At 35.6% G+C, this 17,064-nt stretch overlaps 1 protein-coding gene across 1 annotated transcript in view; it reads left to right on the top strand.

Moving 5' to 3' along the window:
• The first annotated feature begins 864 nt into the window (after window positions 1-864).
• The window catches only part of LOC105084369 (protein CC2D2B), a 35,057-nt gene continuing 18,857 nt past the window's right edge, over window positions 865-17,064 (top strand). The window contains exons 1-7 of the mRNA XM_064488297.1: window positions 865-1,145; window positions 7,362-7,438; window positions 7,810-7,875; window positions 10,587-10,670; window positions 12,884-13,082; window positions 13,391-13,527; window positions 13,627-13,755. Coding sequence (XP_064344367.1) covers window positions 7,370-7,438; window positions 7,810-7,875; window positions 10,587-10,670; window positions 12,884-13,082; window positions 13,391-13,527; window positions 13,627-13,755 — 684 coding nt within the window. The 5' untranslated portion in view covers window positions 865-1,145; window positions 7,362-7,369. The remainder of the gene's footprint in view (window positions 1,146-7,361; window positions 7,439-7,809; window positions 7,876-10,586; window positions 10,671-12,883; window positions 13,083-13,390; window positions 13,528-13,626; window positions 13,756-17,064) is intronic.

Consider the following 17,064-nt stretch of genomic DNA (forward strand, 5'->3'; position numbering starts at 1 on the left):
CTGAACTCCAGGATAGTTAAAATGCAGAAGCTGAACTAGAAATATCTTTTATGAGTGATTAATCATAATGAGAATTAAAAAAAAAATTTGCAAGTAGCTCAAAGGGAAGCAGAAAACTCAGACTTTGCTTTCATCTCCATTCACTGCTAGAGTTCAAAAAATAGCTTAAAATAATAAAAAAAAAATCTACACTTTTCCCTTTAAAGTTTTTTTAATAAGAAATTTTATCTTCAGACTCTGAACTCATTAAAGCCTCTGAAAGCAAGGATATAAGTGAATAATGTCGGCTTTCCCTATTTGGCATATGAATTTCAAGAATTTTCTAAAGCATGATCAGATCAAAGAACTTTCAGGAAAAGGGTAAAGATGGCTGCAAATTCTCTCCCGATAAAATTCTCTACCCCCACTGCCTTTCCCCTCATACGGATGTGAAAAGTTACACTGCTGGGTCAAGTAGAGGAACAGAACTAGGAGGAGGACTCGGGTCCTCATTTCAACTTTGGCGCTCAAAACAATCTTTCCAAAAGTAACTTTCTTTTGAGTTGGTTCCGGCGACCGTACTTCCACGGCGGACTCGGGAGCATCTTCCCCCGGGAACATCTGCTCAGAGGAGACTCCGGTTGTCACCACCGCCCCGCGCCGGTCGGGAAGCGCGTGGCCGATACTCACCCCTTGGGATACTGTTCTTCACTAGGACGCGAAAAAGGCCCGGGACTCTCACGACACAGGCCACGCCGCTCTCAGGTCTCCTCCAGAACAGCCCCCAGAGCTGCGGCGGCACTGGGACGCACACGCAGGCAGCGGGTAATCAAAGCCCGCGGCTCCCGCCAGGCGCGCCAGGCGGAGATCGGAGCCGCAATTCCAGCCCCAAGCCCGAGGAGCGGGGAGAACAGACGAAGCGCACTTATTTCCGGAGGCACACGCTCTGCGCATGCTCGGGACCCACCGGCTGAGGGGCCGAATCGCGCATGTCCGGGAGCGCCCTGATGTTGAGGTTCGAGGAGCCAGCTCGAGGTGGGCGTCCGGCGTGTGGGGTGCGGACTGCAGGACCGGTGCTGGGCGGTTGGTGACCTCTCAGGGTCGGCGGTGAATGGTACGCCCTGCCTTCGCTGCTCAGACGTAGCATAAGTGCGCTGTCCATCCAGGTGAATGTCTTGACTGCCCCTGAAGGGCCCCCGACCCTGCCCTGTCAGGCTCCAGTATTTTGTCTGGGTGGAGCCCTGCTCTGTGGAAGAATCCCGCAGGGGACCCTCGGCAGCCGGGGCCAGGCCGGCACGGGCCACTGGACTGCAAGTCCCCAGGTCCTGTGGCCAACCCTTTGGTTACCCGCTTTGGGAATTAATAGGGTTGAGAACCGCTTCACTGTAGAGCATTCGAGAGCACTGTTTGGTTTATTTTGAATCCGGGTCCGTTGTATTTATGGAGTGCTAAACACCTTGCTAGGATTGGTGGAAGGTAGATGAGTTCGTGCCCCAGCCCTCGTCCTCGCCTTAGGGTAAACAGAAAGTGAGCTGGAGTGTAATGAACAAAAGCTATGATTTCTAAGTGCTAGTGGAGGTCACAGAAGGACCAGAGTCAGGAGAACTTCCTGGAAGATGTGAGGTTTGAATCAGGCTTTGAAATGTGGAATGCTCTAGATTGGGGGGAAATTGCAAAAATCAAAGGATGGAGGTGTCAGGGAGTATAAAGAAGAATTTGCTCTGGGTATAGTAGAATGTTTATTTTGGAGAGTGGTGAGAAGGTCTTAGGTGGGAATGCGGACACCAGCGTCTTTTGGCCTCACAGAAAGGGCCTCCGTTTTGAGTTTCTCTCCAGTGGAGACTGTGTAAGTAGAGGCACCATAATATATCTTCAGGTTTAAAAAAAAAAGGTAGCATCACAGGACTTATTTGTGTCCAGTTTCTGGGCTTCATGGCCCTTGTTGCTCTATGCATTGATACATTTTTGTCAGTCCTGTGAGGACCTTGTGGGTAGCAAAATTACATTGCATTGTGTATGTTAGGTATACTCTTTCAAGACATACTATAGTTTTTATAATGTTTTGTCACTTATTCAAATTTTATATACCAGAAGTCTCAAGGAACGTGAACTCAATCCTTCTTGACCTAATGGAGTAGGTTATGATTTCGAGCTTAGTCCTGAGAGAAATGGATGATATAGTTTTGATGCCTTTCAAACACATAAATTCACAGGTCAGAAAATCCTCTGTCAGGCCATTGATTCTACTTTTTTATTTTAGAAAACAAGGTCACAGTTAACTTGTCAGGAAACGGAACACTGGAAAGTCATGATACTTTTTGTGAAACCCTGTGAAACAATGCTCTGTCATACTTAACTAATTGAAGAATTTTTTAGTCATATTCCACCTCATGGTACCAGTAAAGGGTAGCTGGTGCCGTATTTTTAATAAATTTTTACTTTGAAAAAATACTACCATTGCTTAGTTTTATCATAACTTTGAATGAAACTTTAATTTTTTTTGGCATAGCATTCCAGTTCAAATCAAATAAATTCGGAAGAGCATGTTTTGAAAAACACTGCTATAAGGGCGTTCAAAAAGGATTCATCATACTACGTGATAATAGATTAACAGAGGTAAAGATAAAACTGGATTTTGGACCAAATTCAGTTCTGCTAAGGAATAAAAGTGTATTCATACATTCGAAATGATTTTCAGCAAGAGCTGGGGGAAGATTAAAGGAAAAGTAAATTTCTAGTTAATTCATAATTAACCAAGGAAATACTACTAGATAGCAAAATTTACATTTAGTGACCATTCCATACACTAGAAATTTTCCTGTAATTTTATTCTGCTAACACTCCTGAAACCAAATGGCAGGTGATAAAAGTAATCAAGGTGATTGTATGTTAAATTTACACACGACATAGACTAGGCTTTAGGAAATTTTATTTCAGGAATCACCGTAGTGATAAAGACGCTGCTGGATAAGTTTGCAGAACCTAGAGATTTTCTAAATGCTAAGCAAGAGGCAAACATTTATGCATATAGAATTGTCCTCTGCTGTGGATCAGAAAAGACTGAATGAATTATTTGACTTTCTCGGGCTTTGACTATGGACCTCCTGGTCATCTGATACAAAAATAGCTAACCCTCAATTTCTTTATCTTTTAGAGAAAGTTTTAACTGCAAGAATTGTAAATAAGCAATATCCTTGAACAGAAGGTTGGGTTTAACTGTTGGAGCCAGTTTTCTAACACAGAAAGTTGAATTTCTCTAAGAAGGTAGAAGTCTGAGACATAATTTTTCCTTACTTTTGCATGTGATTTTCATTAGAGCAAATGCAGTTTTCATCCAGATCTTTAATTTTATCTACTCCTTTGTCTATAATCGTTTATTTATTTTGTATCATTTATGGAGTGATAAATGAACTAGGTTAGAAACATCTCCAGGCCTGCAAAAAACCTGATTAATAATTTCTACAATAATGTTTTTATTTAATAGTTTATTATAATTTAACTGTCCATAGGATGTGCCACTGCTAATGTTTTTCCCAGCTTAGAAGATACAGTTTGTACATCTAGGCATCAGTAAGCCAAATACTGACTTGAAGTTAGTTTTAGAAATTCTTGCAGAGTAGAAAGTAAATTCAAAATTCTCTTTTCCTGGCATCCTATTCCTGTTGTGGCTATTCTTGGCATGTCGGTAAGAAGGATCTTAAAGGTGTTGAGTCTTTTAAAGAGTCGTGGAGTCAATCTCTTAAATGTCTTTTTTACTGATTAAACAGGGGAGTTAGCTAACTTAGACCTGGTCCTCTTCTATTCCAAGTCAATTTGGTATTTTTAATCACCTTCTAGACTTCTCACTTTAGTGTACCACGAACATCCATAAGCAACTTCCAAAAACAGAACTCATTAATCTCTTCCCCAACTATCTTCCTACTTTGACAGCACTCAGAATGATACTACCTCTCAGTTACTCAAGCTAAGAGCCTGAGAGTCCTTGATTCGTCCCTCACTTTGCCCACACATCTGATTGCTCACTGAATCCTGTAATTCTACCTCTTAAGTGAATCTTTCTCCACCCTTCATTCCTACTTCCATTTTTTGATTCAGATCTCCAGCATCTCTCATCAGGACTATTATAATGGCCTCTTAACCAACCTTCCTGTCTCCACAGAGTATCTCTATGTTTAATCAGATTTTTTTTCTCATTGTGAAGTTTTATAGTTAGGAGGGGATTCCCACATATTTTCATTGAAGTTATTCCTAGGTATTTTGGAAAAATTTTGTATTGCTATTATGAAAGTGATTTTTTTTCTGTTACATTAGCACATAGTGAAGCTATTAACTTTGACATATAGTCTCTTGTATTGTGCCACTTACTAGCTTTTTCATTATGTATAAACTTGTTTTGATAGAGTGTCTTGGGGTTTCTGGGTATAAAACCTACCCTCAAAACCATGATAATTTGTCTTCTCCTTTCCAATATTTATACCTTTTACTCTTTTACATATCTTATTACATTAACTAGAATTTCTGGAAAATACTAAAGGAAATCAGCAGCTAAATACTAAAGGCGATAGCGTATTTCTTTGTTTAGTTTTTAAATTAAAAATTTTAAATAGCATACTTCTATATCAAGTAGCAAAACAGCTGTTTTCTCTGAATAATATATCATTCTTAAGAATATTTCTTATTTATTTGGAAATGAAAGAACCATCATGAAAAAGATTTCAAAAATAAGATATTTTTAGAAAAGTAAAGTATTAGTGGAGTTTGTAAGGATTTTTATTATACTAAGTAGCTCAATTATAAATGTTGGATAATCTTGAAAAATGTGATATTATTGGTTCTTTATACAAACCATGGAGTTCATATGTTGAAAAAATAATAAGGGAGTTTAGGGATGAATTATACTCTTTGGTCTGTCAATTATGTAGTAAAGAACATCAGAGGTGAATTATTTATATATCTGCTTATTTATCTATTTCCTTATTTAAATATTAATTATTTATCTGCTCTCTTAGCCAGCCAGCAATTACCTGCTTTGCTAAAAAAAAAATAAATAAATAAATCAGTGAGTGAAACATTTTTAGGATCTATATCTACATGTCACCTCAAGTAACTCCAGTTAAGATTCGTATTTTATTCCTGCCTTCTAGGTGGGGATGGAAAGTTATGAAAGTATATCCAGAATGCTGAGTGAAATTATTGGGAACTAAAGGAGACCTCTATTAATAACTTGCTGGAGTTGATGTTCCATCACACCTTCAAGGGTTGCTGTCCCTTGGTCACGATTAAAATTAGGTATTTTTAATTTTGTTGAAGAGGATACTGAAGGTTTAGTAAGAATAGAACATCTTAGTTCATACTGACCATACTCAGTGGTTCTTAAGTGTGGTACAGGAAGCACTGGTGGATTTCGAAATTCTTTCAGAAAATCTATAGACTAGGCGATTATTGTGATCATGTCAATATCCTGCTTTGGCTTTTGACGTGAATCCATGTTTTCACTGTGATTGGAAGTCTTGTTATGTGTCTGCTTGCTCTTTCCACTCCAACTGCACATTAGTTTAGTTAGCATATTCAGTTGTCATTTAAGGAGTCCTTTGCTATTCTATATTTAAAGCTATGAGGAGAAGTATGACCATTGAAGGATACAAGGAATAAGTGGCCAGAGAGGTAGAAGGGTAGAGGACAAGGATATAGAAAGTTTTTAGAAAGTTATCAGATGCTACAGAGTAATCAAGTAATAGCTAACATGGATATAGTGTTGAGTTTCAAAGTATTTTCATAAGTCTGCTCTCATTTGACCCTCCTAAAATATATATAAAGTAGGCAATATATGAACACTAAGGGCTATTAGATTTTATTATAAAAAGATCCTTTTTGATATTACAGAGAGTAATTTCTTAATTTAAAAACCCACCATTTATGAAGAGCTCATAGCAAATGATTAAAGGATGAAATTTAAGAAAACACGCAGAGGATGTGAATTGGCATTTTAAAGATGACTTTCAAAGGGCTGATGAACATATGAAAAGATGTTCAATGCTAAAACAAAAGCATGCAAGGAAACCAACCCTTTCCCCCTTTTTGCAGATGTCATAAAACAAGAGATAACATCGCAATATAAGAAAATGTAGACAAGCATCTCCAAAAAGTTTCTCAATAAGTATACCACAGCTCTGATCCTGCTGGATTTTATTTTTAAAAAATGTAAATCTTATCCCAGGGTTTCAACGGGGAATAGTTTCTTAAGGGGTAAGTTCAAACCAAAACTAAACTTCCTAGATAATGCAAATGGGCATAAAGAAATACATGGTAAAGGCAATGTTGTAATAAAACTAAGTTTTGTTTTCTCTCTGTCTCTGAAAACATGAAGAATCTACTAGTGCTTGAGACTGTTAGACCACAGAGATGCATAGATACAGAACCTGCGTCAGGAAGCTCTGGATCTCAGGGAGAAACATACACAGAAAATGGTTGAGCCCCGGTTCATTTGTCCATCGGATGTTCATGAAGCGTCTCCTATGTGCCGTCTGTCATTCTAAATTCTGGGAATAGAGTATAAACAAACCAACTACTCATTTTTAAATTATACCAAGGAATGAATACTCCAGTTAAGAACGAAGATTCTCATAACTTGTACTGATTTAGCTTTATGCTTACCCTTTACTTCCACCATTTTCTGTTTAACCTTTAAGTACTCAAGGGCAGGGAGAAGAAAAAGAAAAATACAAGGCAAAACGACCCATAGGTCCTCCGTTTTCTGCTGTACCTCGGACTGCATAAGCCTTGTCTTTCTCAGTCCACATGGTGGATCATCTGGTGGATGAGCTGAAAATACTATGTGGCTTGGAGAGCTCACTACCACTGGGGCCTTCTTTATACCCAACAAGAGCTGGCAGAAGTAGGGGTTGGCGATGTTATACTGAGTTGACAAAACTGACAGAAATAGCTGAAATGGGTACCCAGAGACTAATCTCTCTTTCTTTCAGATTCCTTCCTCTTCAGTTTAGTCAAGTTGAAGTAACCTGGCTTTGATATTTGTATATTCTGTAGACTGTAGAGAAGTTTACATAGAATATGATTGTTCTCACGGCTTTTTTTCCTAAAAGGAAAAAGATAAACATTTGCTTACCTGAGCCTTTTTTTTTTTGGCCCGACTACAAAGTTAGCCCTGACCATGCATGAGTATTTATTCCAGACGGAAAAGGGGAAAGGTATATCTCTTTTGTTGGGTTCTAAGCTCTCATGGGGCAATGACCCAGTCTTCATAATTGTCATGATCTATAGAAATGCATGCTGTTTAGCTAGTTAATGAGTACTTCTGATGCTATTGCTGTTCAATTGTAAGAAAGTGTCATGAACTCCATATTATGTTCACTTCTTAATAGATTTAAACATGGGAGAAAATCGAAACATTATAGAAACTCTGAGAGGCAAAGTAAGAGAAAAGCTAAAAAATGCCAAGGTAATGCTTACTTTTTTCTTTCCTGTTTTCATATTTACTGTTTAAATGCAACATGTATTATGATAAACTTTTCTTTGTCAAAAAAGAGCCAAATTCAATTTTAGTATAGCTCCTTAAATCCAAAAAGCTTCAAGTTCATTCCTATGGTTCTTTTTTTTTTTTTCCCAAACCTAAAGCCAAGAAAAGTTGAGTGATTTGGTAATGGTAGCTACATATGACATCTCAGGGGAAAACATGTATTTACTTTTTAAAAGAAAAACATTGAGAAGTCTTGATTTTTATCCATTTTGGGCAAAAGGCTTATGAGCACAATTATCTTTATATCTGTGACTATTAAGTTTTCCATACTATTTATTTACATTGTGTTTCAGATTAATCAAGGTGAAAAATCTTCAACTCAGCTGCTTACTGAAAATAAGATACATCAGTTGTCTAAGGTGAATAACTTTTTTTACTTTTTAAAACAGCTTTGTTGAGGTATACTTTACATAACAAAAATTTACCCATTTTAAGTGTATGATTCAATGATTTTTAGTAAACATACAGAATTATGCAGTCAATAGTATAACCCAATTTTAGACCATGTAAATGACTAATCCTATTCTAGAGTTTCAGCTGGGAACACAGTTTGTTAAGGAATGAGTTCAAACAGAAACTGAACTCCCTAGATAATATAAGTGGGCATTAGGAAATATACGGTAAAGTCAATGTATGTAATAAAACCAAGTTTCCTTTTTGTCACTTCAAAAAGATGTCAATTTTCAGTCACTTCTTATTTCTGCATTATTTTACATCCTAAAAAATTATGATGAAATATTATAGGCTATCCCTAATTTACAGATTTTGTTCTAAAATAAAATGTGTTATCACATATTTGAAACTTGAAATGACAAAGCAGTTCATATTTGGGGGGAACTATATTACTTACAGTAAAAGCTAAGCACCTTTAACAAAAAGATTCAAACTAAAATGTCTTAGTTAAGATAGAAGTTTTATTTCTCTCTAGTGTAATAGATAAATATTCCAGCCTGCTAGGAGAGTTTGGCCATCTTCAACACTTGGTATCCACCTCTGAGTCTAATGGCACAGCTCCAGTGTCTTCATTTCCTGGGCAAAGGGCAGGGAGAAGGACAGAGCCAGAGGACTGCAGATTGATCTCTCACAGGACAAGACCTGCAAGTTGCACACACTATTTCCTCTGAAAGAATGTGGGAGAAAATGTCTAGGTATCCAGCTAAAAGTAGATTCTGTTATAGAGACAAGACAGCAATGAACAACTAGTCATTTTTGCCATAAGCAATGAGAATATTTAACTACAAATCTTTTAAAAGTAAGGATTGTTTGTTTGTTTTTTTTTTTTTGAAAAACTCATCTTTGTCTTCTCTAAAGTGTCCCTCTTGGGTGCTTAGTAAAAATATTTTAATTGCATTTAAAAGTAAAAGCAGACTTAAAAAAAGATGTTTGTGTACATGTTGTTCATTCAACAAATAAATAAAAATGTGTCTAGATTGAATTTAACTCTGAATAGTATAAACTTGGAAGTTTGTCAAGATCAGTACACTGAGTGTCAAGAAAAGAGGTAAAAAGACAGAGAAATTTGCTTCTAAGAATTTGCATACCAACTACTGGATGGGGATATCTGCTTAGGAAGTCGAGGATTCTAGCAAATGGTTTTGCGATGAGTAGAGACAGAGGAAAGTAAAAGTATATACGAACAGTTTATATATCAGCATTGTTGCACGGTGCATAATTTTTACGTTAATGGGACAATTAAATTGTAGATACAAACAGGATATAGGATAAGCTTTTGTATTTTACCTTTTTTTAAAATTCTTTGGCTCTCAAGAACTAAGAGGTTTATGTATACATGTATGTATATTATGTACGTATGTACGTATTTAAGAATTGATTCCTCTCCCCAAACCTCTTAAAAACAGTTCATTTACATGCGTGTATGAGAAAGAAGTGATAGGTGATTTATATTTAAAGATTCAGACTTTGCAATATTGAAAAATGAGAGCCTGTTTATAAGCAAGTTCATTACCAAGAAAATGCCACTTTTAATACTTTTAAGTACTTCTAACTTCACAGAAGTTTGTAGTGGAGTGAGTTGGTACTTGAATGTGAGTGCACACATACATGAGAGCACTCAAAAACAGAGGGAGAGAAAAGAGTTTGCCCTGAGTTCACGCTTTGATCAAACTGTTAAGATAATGCTCTTATTACTCTGACTAGAGTGAAGAGGTAGTTTGGAAAGATGGAGAAGATCTGGACCCTGTTTGTTTTTCTTTTTAATTTTTAAATATTTAAATTAAGATATAATTGACATACAACATTAATTTCAGGTGTACAACATAAAGATTCAATATCTGTATATATTGGGAAATGATCACCACAGTAAGTTTAGTTAACATTTGTCACCATACATAGTTATAAAAAAACTTTTTTTTTGTGATGAGGACTTTTAAGATTTACTCTCTCTGTAGCTTTCAAATTTGCAATCAGCATTAACTATAGTCTCCATACTATACATTATATCCCCATGACTTTTTATTTTATAACTGGAAGTTTGTACCTTTTGACCCCCTTCACCCATTTTGCCCACTGCCCCCGACTCTGTTGCCTTTGGCAACCACCAATCTATTCTCTGTATCTATGAACTTAGTTTTTTGTTTTGCTTTGTTTAAATTTCACATATAAGTGAGCTCATATGTGATTTATCTTTCTCTGTCTGACTTGATTTCACTTAGCATAATGGCCCCAAGGGCTATCAATTTTGTCACAGATTTCAATATTTCATTCTTTTTAAGGCTGAATAGTGCTCCTTTGTGTATGTGTATCTTCTTTATTCATTTTTCTGTTGATGGATACTTAGGTTGTTTCCATATCTTGGCTGTTGAAAATAATGCTTCCATTTAATTTTTTATTTTTTGCAGTTACCAGAACCTTAAAAACAAAACAAATCACAAAAATAGTTTATGAACCAGACTCAAGGTTGACTATAACTTGATATTGTCTCTCCTGTTATCCCTTGTTCTTGAATAACAGTTACTACTACTATATTTCAGAAAAGTATTTCTTTCCCTTATAAGCAGAAAAAGTATTCATTTCAACACCCAATACTGGTTTACCATTGTTTAACCCACAGACTGAAGTCTCACTGGATGAAGGTCTTTCGTTTTTCATTCTGAGTGGTGAAGAAGACTCAGCGTTAGGCCAGTCTTCGGAGCAGGTTGGATTTGTTCCCCTTCTCCCACATCCTCATTCTCAGAAAAAATAACTCTTTATAAAGGCATAGAATGAAATGCTTGGTGGAAGATGAAATTTTTTTTTTACTGAGCTGCCTTCTTCTCTTTGAATTGAGAAGCTGTTTGTAATAATAATTCCTAACATTTACTGAGTACTTACTGGATGCTCAGTGATATGCTGAATTCTTAATGTGGATTGTATCATTCAGCCCTTATAAAAACCCTGGGAGGCAGGCATCATCTCTGTTTTACAGGTGAGGAAGCAGGCACACAGGGTTCAGTAGTGATGGAGCTGGGAGGTACAGGCTGTCAACTCCAGTGCCTTCCTGGTCTTCTCTCCAAGTGCCCCACATTGTTCTCCATAGTGTCTGTTACTCTTCACTGATTTCCCATTCTTCATCCCTCCCAGTCCAATGCCAGCCCCTTCTAATTTCTATCAGTTCTTCCCAGTTCTTCCCAATTCCTCGCAAACTCCTCAGTCCCCTGTTGTTCTCTGATTTTCCTTTCCTCCAGAGCTAATCAGTCACTGGTTTTTCCCCATCCACTGATCTGTCAGTCTCATTGGTCTCCCCGTTTGCTCCTGTCTTCTACACTTTCTCCATTTCCTCTCTACCTTCAGATCCCTCTGCAGTTTCCTTGAGCCCTGTCCCACACTACCTCCTGTTTCAAGATTTCTACATAATATCTTCTGACACCTCTCAGTCATTTCCAAATCCTTCAGGTCCTCCTTTTGAGTCCCTCTTGACTCCATTTGCCTTTCTACTTACTTCTCAATTTCTTCCATTCCCCTTTCTTTGTATCCTGGTCGAGTTTTTCATTCCTTTTTTGTTATAGTTGCTTGTTTTACAGGAAAAGAGCTTTATCTTTTAAATATCTAGGATGAGGGAGGGTATAACTCAGTGATAGAGCATATGCCTAGCATGTACCAGGTCCTGGGTTCAATCCCTAGTACCTCCATTAAAATAAATAAATAAACCTAATTACCCCCCCAAATTAAAAACATGAATAAAAGTCTAGCAAATGAAATGTATACATTATAAAAACTTAATGCAGAAAACCATGAAGAAGAAAATTAAAGTCATGTGAAATCCTACTACTCTGAGATAAACCACTCTTACCATTTTTTTTGTCTGTGATTGGAATCTTCAAGAGATCCCCTATCTGAAGATCCCCCAGTGTTGCTCCTGGGTGTCACTGTTACACCTTGTTTGAATTCTGAAAAAGATAACCAAAGTTTCTGGATGTAAAATATTTTCTTGATATCATGACAGGGATGTAGGGAGGGTATGATGATAGGGGATGACTTGATGTGAACCTAGGTGATGTTTAACCGTATTACTTACATAATCTTGTCACAGTGGATCAAGGCCACATAAGGTTCTCTATTCAAAGGAATTCTATGATTAATTCTTTTTATTACTTACCCCTAAATGTAAATTTTTGAGAACTGAGGGATTTTTATTTGCATGATTCACATACTCTGTCTCCTTCTTTCTTTCAATATATGTGGATTTTAAATTAGACAAGTAAAGTCATCCAAAATAAATTGGTGATTTTTTTGTGAAGAAACTCATATAAAATTTCTGATATGCTGTAAGAGTGTGCATTTTTATATTTAGTAGTATACCTACTTCAATACCTATATTCAGATTGTTTGTAACTTTATATATCATATTTTGGAAATTTACTATAATCAGTCACTCTGCCACAGACTTCTATGTTGTGTCTTTACTTTTCTTTCTTAAATACCATCCAGAAAACAGCATGACTGCTCCACATAACTTTAGGAAGTACTGCTTTCTGAATGGTGAGAAAAATGGGGCTGAAGACCACATGGCTTGACATCTCTGGACTTTGCACTTCGCTGTGAATTCTCCATAGTTAAAATATCATAGTCCAGTATCTCAGAACATTTTCCATAAGAGAGGAGGGGCTTAAATTATAGTTCTTTTTCAATAGTCTTTCATTGAGAATTGCAAAGAAGGGCTATAGAAAAATCATATTTTATAATAATAAACCTTAAATTAGTTCCTCTATGTTCAATGAAATTTCATTATAACACAGTTTGAGCTTGAACTTGAGCTGGGTAGCATAGATCAGAAAGACTTTATAACAAGGTTCCAGTACATTTCATTTATCTGCATGTTAATCATAGGGTCAAGCTTAGGTACTTATTTTTCTTTTTGGTATTCAACAGAGATCAGTAAATGACAGTTACCACAAACACTTTTCACTTGGTGATAATTTACAAAGCTTTGTTGAGAGCCAAGATGAAGATTTTATGGAAGAAATTATTTTCCCAGATTTACTTGAAGTAAAGGCTGCTGATTATGAAGACGATCAAGAACAAATGAAAAAACTACAGGCAAATATTTTTGTTCCAAGTAGTTCTCCAGGTAAAGTTCTTTTACAATAAAATATTCAAGTCATTAATGAATAATATTATAGGATAATAACTTCTTTGTATTCTGGATAGATAAAAAGTACTGATCTAAAATTATATAAAGTTTTCTATATTCTTCATACTTTCTCTGAGTTTGAGGGAATTGGTTAAAAGAGTTCATTTATTGTGTGTGTGTGTGTCTTTAGACTTTCTGCTAGACTTTGGTAGTAGGGAATATGATAGTTCCCTCTTGCTTCTCATTTGGTCAATATCAGTTTAATATTTTGGACTTTAAAGTAATATATAGGTTTTGTTATTAAGTGATCAACCAGCTTAAGCTGCCAGAAGATATGATGCCACGCATTTTAGAAGAAGAAGGATTCTATATTCAGAAAAAACCAGAAATATATAAAAAGACCTGCAACAAAATGGAAAGTCGCCTGCTTAAACTAGAAGAGGCAAGTGCACTAGCTAACAAGCTAAACCACTCACTGATAGTGTGTGACGTTTGTTTTTAGTGAAATATTTAATAACTATATTCTTAAATATTTTGATAGGGAAAGTGTTGGTTTGAAGAAAGTGGAGAAATAATGTCATTACCTTCACCTATTAGACGGTCATGGAATTTCAGACTAAACATAAGAAAGGAACCTTTAAATCCAGCACTGAAAACCATATACAGGAAGGTAACCAACAGCAGTTTGTGATTATGGTCAAAATTCTTATAGTATCAATTATAACTTATGTACTTATTTTCTGTGTGCTAATTCACCTTTTAAAGATGTTAGTAAGTCTAGTAAAGGCAAAAACTATGATGAAATGTTAAATAGCCATTAAATTTATTTTTTCAAGGAATATTTAATAATATGGGGAAATGCTCAAAATAGTAAGGTGACAAAAAGCAGAATACAAAATTTAGTATGATCCTAATTTTATAAAAATAGGTAATGAATGAATGAGTGAATTTATCAATGAATATGTAAGTACATACATATGTGTATATAGTTAAAAAGACTAGAAAATGTATCAAAGTTAACAATTATCTCTGGATAGTAGGACATAGGATTATTTTTATTTTCCTTTTTATACTCTATTTTGTAAATTTCAAAAGTAAGTGTATATTATAATCAAGGAAACAAATTTAATAAGTATTCCAAAAGACATTATGAAAATTAACAGTCCATTAACCTAATAAGAAGAAATATTTAGACAGAAATAGTTATATTAATAATTTGGCTTGAAAAAATTGTAAGTCAGAATTACGTACAAAAACTTAGTTGCTCATTCACTTGCCTTAACCATTCCATATATAAGAAATACAGCGGTTGATAGATACAAAGTGGAAATAGTACCTGCTCAAAATACAGTAGACCCTTGAACAACCTGGCATTTGGGGCACCAACCTCCATGAAGTCAAAAACGTGCATACTGTTCTCTCTGCCTCAGAAATAAAGACATTGATAAATGATTCACCCAAGGGCAGGAAGCTGAAACTGGTTGGATAGAATCAGGGCTCAAACCCTAGTTCTTTTGATTCATACATTGTGATCTCTAATTGAAAACCAACTTTTCCCCACACTTGATTTAAAGATCTGTAAAATGAAAATATAGATACTATATTTATTGAAAAAAATCCACATGTAAGTGGACAAGCACCGTTCAAACTCATGTTGTTCAAAGGTCAACTGTATTTATAGCTGTATTTATGTTCTTTATTCCCTCTGTTGCTTTAAACCTGTAAGTTACTTCTGCTCTTCTAGAAAGTACATGCTTTCTGTAGTTAATGCTTTTTCTTCACAACTGCTTTCTGTATTCCTTGCATATTCTAGTAGCTGCAACATTTTAACAGCAAGGGCACTTTGTTCCTCATGAGGCTGATACATCTCAGCCTACAGAGGAAATGAGGCTTCTCCCTAAACTAAAGAGATATATATATTTTGGAGGTCTCCTTGTCTTTATGTATCACATGAGGATCTTCATTCTATATGATACGTGCTGTCTTTCCTTCTTCACAACTTCTGATTTTTTTCCCCAGAGAATCTAAAAAATTAAAAAAAAAATCTTTCCTATGTTGTAGTATTTTTTATCTGTATACTTCTTATACATTTCTTTCAGGATCTTCTAAAAATATAGTAAATGTTTTTGCTGTTAAGAAAATCTTTTATCATTTTACCGTACAAAGGCATTTAAGCTTTAATTAATTGTCTCACTTTTAAAATTTAGAACATGAAGATTTTGATCATGAATGTTTGTTGATGTTTATCAAATGCTTTTTCTAAGCCTATTAAGTATTATAATAGTATTTTCTTCTTTACTTTTAATGTGATGAATTACACCGATTTTCAAATATTTCTGAAATATACCCCATTTGTGATGCATTTTCTTTTTATATATTACTGGATTCCATTTGCTAATATTTTGCTTAGGATTTTTGCGTATGTGTTCCTGACATAAATTTGTCTTTATTTTTTTTTTCCTCGCAATATTCTTGTCAGATTTTCATCAAGGTTACACTGACTTCAACACAATTTTGGTAATGTTCACTCTTTTCTCTTCTCTGGGAGAATTGTGTAAGATTTTTGTTTTTTCTTCCTTAAATATTTGGAAGAATTCACTGATGAATCCATCTTGACCTAGAAATTTATTGGTGGGAATGTTTTTTATTAAAGACATAATTTCTTTAAAAATAAAAAACTGTCCAGTGGAGAGACATCCTGTGTTTATGGATTGTAAGACTTAATATTATTAAACTATCTATACTACCCAAAGCAGTCTACATATTCAGTGCAATCCCTATCAAAATTCCAATGATGTTTTTCACAGAAATAGAAAACAATCCTCAAATTCATATAGAAGTACCAAGGACCCTGAATAATCAAAACAATCTTGATAAAAAGAGCAAAACTGGAAGAATGACATCATCATCACAGCAAATCAAGTTTTCTACTGTCTTTCTCTCCAAAGAACACTGATTTTGACAGTCGCCCATGGACAAGAGTGCCATTATGGAGGTCTGAGAGTCCAATGGAGAAGTTCCACCACAACATTAAAGTTAAAAAAAAAAAAAAAGTAATACTGGATATTTTTTGCTAGGTCTAAAATTCTAGGTTGGCAGTTATTTTGCTTTTAGCACTCTGAAGATGACTTTCCACTTACTTCTGAATCTCATTAGTTTCTATTGCAACTTTAATTTCCAATTATTCATTTATAATTTGGTTATTTAAAACTGAAACAGTTTATTTCCTTGGTGGTTTTGCCTGATTAACAACAAGTTTACTACCAATTACTGAATTTTATAGGTGGAATTAAGTGCAAGTTTTCCCTTCTAAGTTGGTCCTTACATTGAGAATAGAGACTTACAAGATAAGGATAAAACAAAAACAAACTTTACGACTGTTATCTTGCTCAGGAGAGAGGAGGGAGGGAGAGATGTAGGCATCATACTGGTAACCTGCAGTCCTTGAGAAGCACCGGATATGTCACACCAGGTTAGGGGTGGGACAGAAGTTTTTTCAGTATATCAGCAAGTGTAAGCAATGGTGTAGGATGGAGGGCACGTTCTGCTACTTCAGACTGATCCAGGGAAAGGGCTCATGCTCTCTCTCTCTCTCTCTCTTTTTTTTTTGTGAATGCAATCTTGGCTCATATTGAGAGTGGCTAGCCATTCATGAATTAGGCTGTACATACTGAGTAACCCACTATAATTGCATCACAAAATTGCATCTCAAATTGCATCACAAAAAACGAATCACATGCATATTTAGACGTATGTGCTAAAATTCAAAGTAGTGTACTAAAACATAGCTGAATCATTTTGAATATAAGGCCTCCAGACTTCAACTAATTTAGGCACAAACTAGTATCCAAATGGAGACTTTGTCATATATAAAGATGGTCTTCTTATAAGGTAGCATTTGCTTAGAAGTTCCAGGCTCCTCCAGGGAATTTTCCAGGGGATTGCTAACATATATTCACTTAAGAACAATGTTGTAATA

Source organism: Camelus dromedarius, chromosome 8 (genome assembly GCF_036321535.1).
Source record: "Camelus dromedarius isolate mCamDro1 chromosome 8, mCamDro1.pat, whole genome shotgun sequence".
Lineage (NCBI taxonomy): Eukaryota > Metazoa > Chordata > Mammalia > Artiodactyla > Camelidae > Camelus > Camelus dromedarius.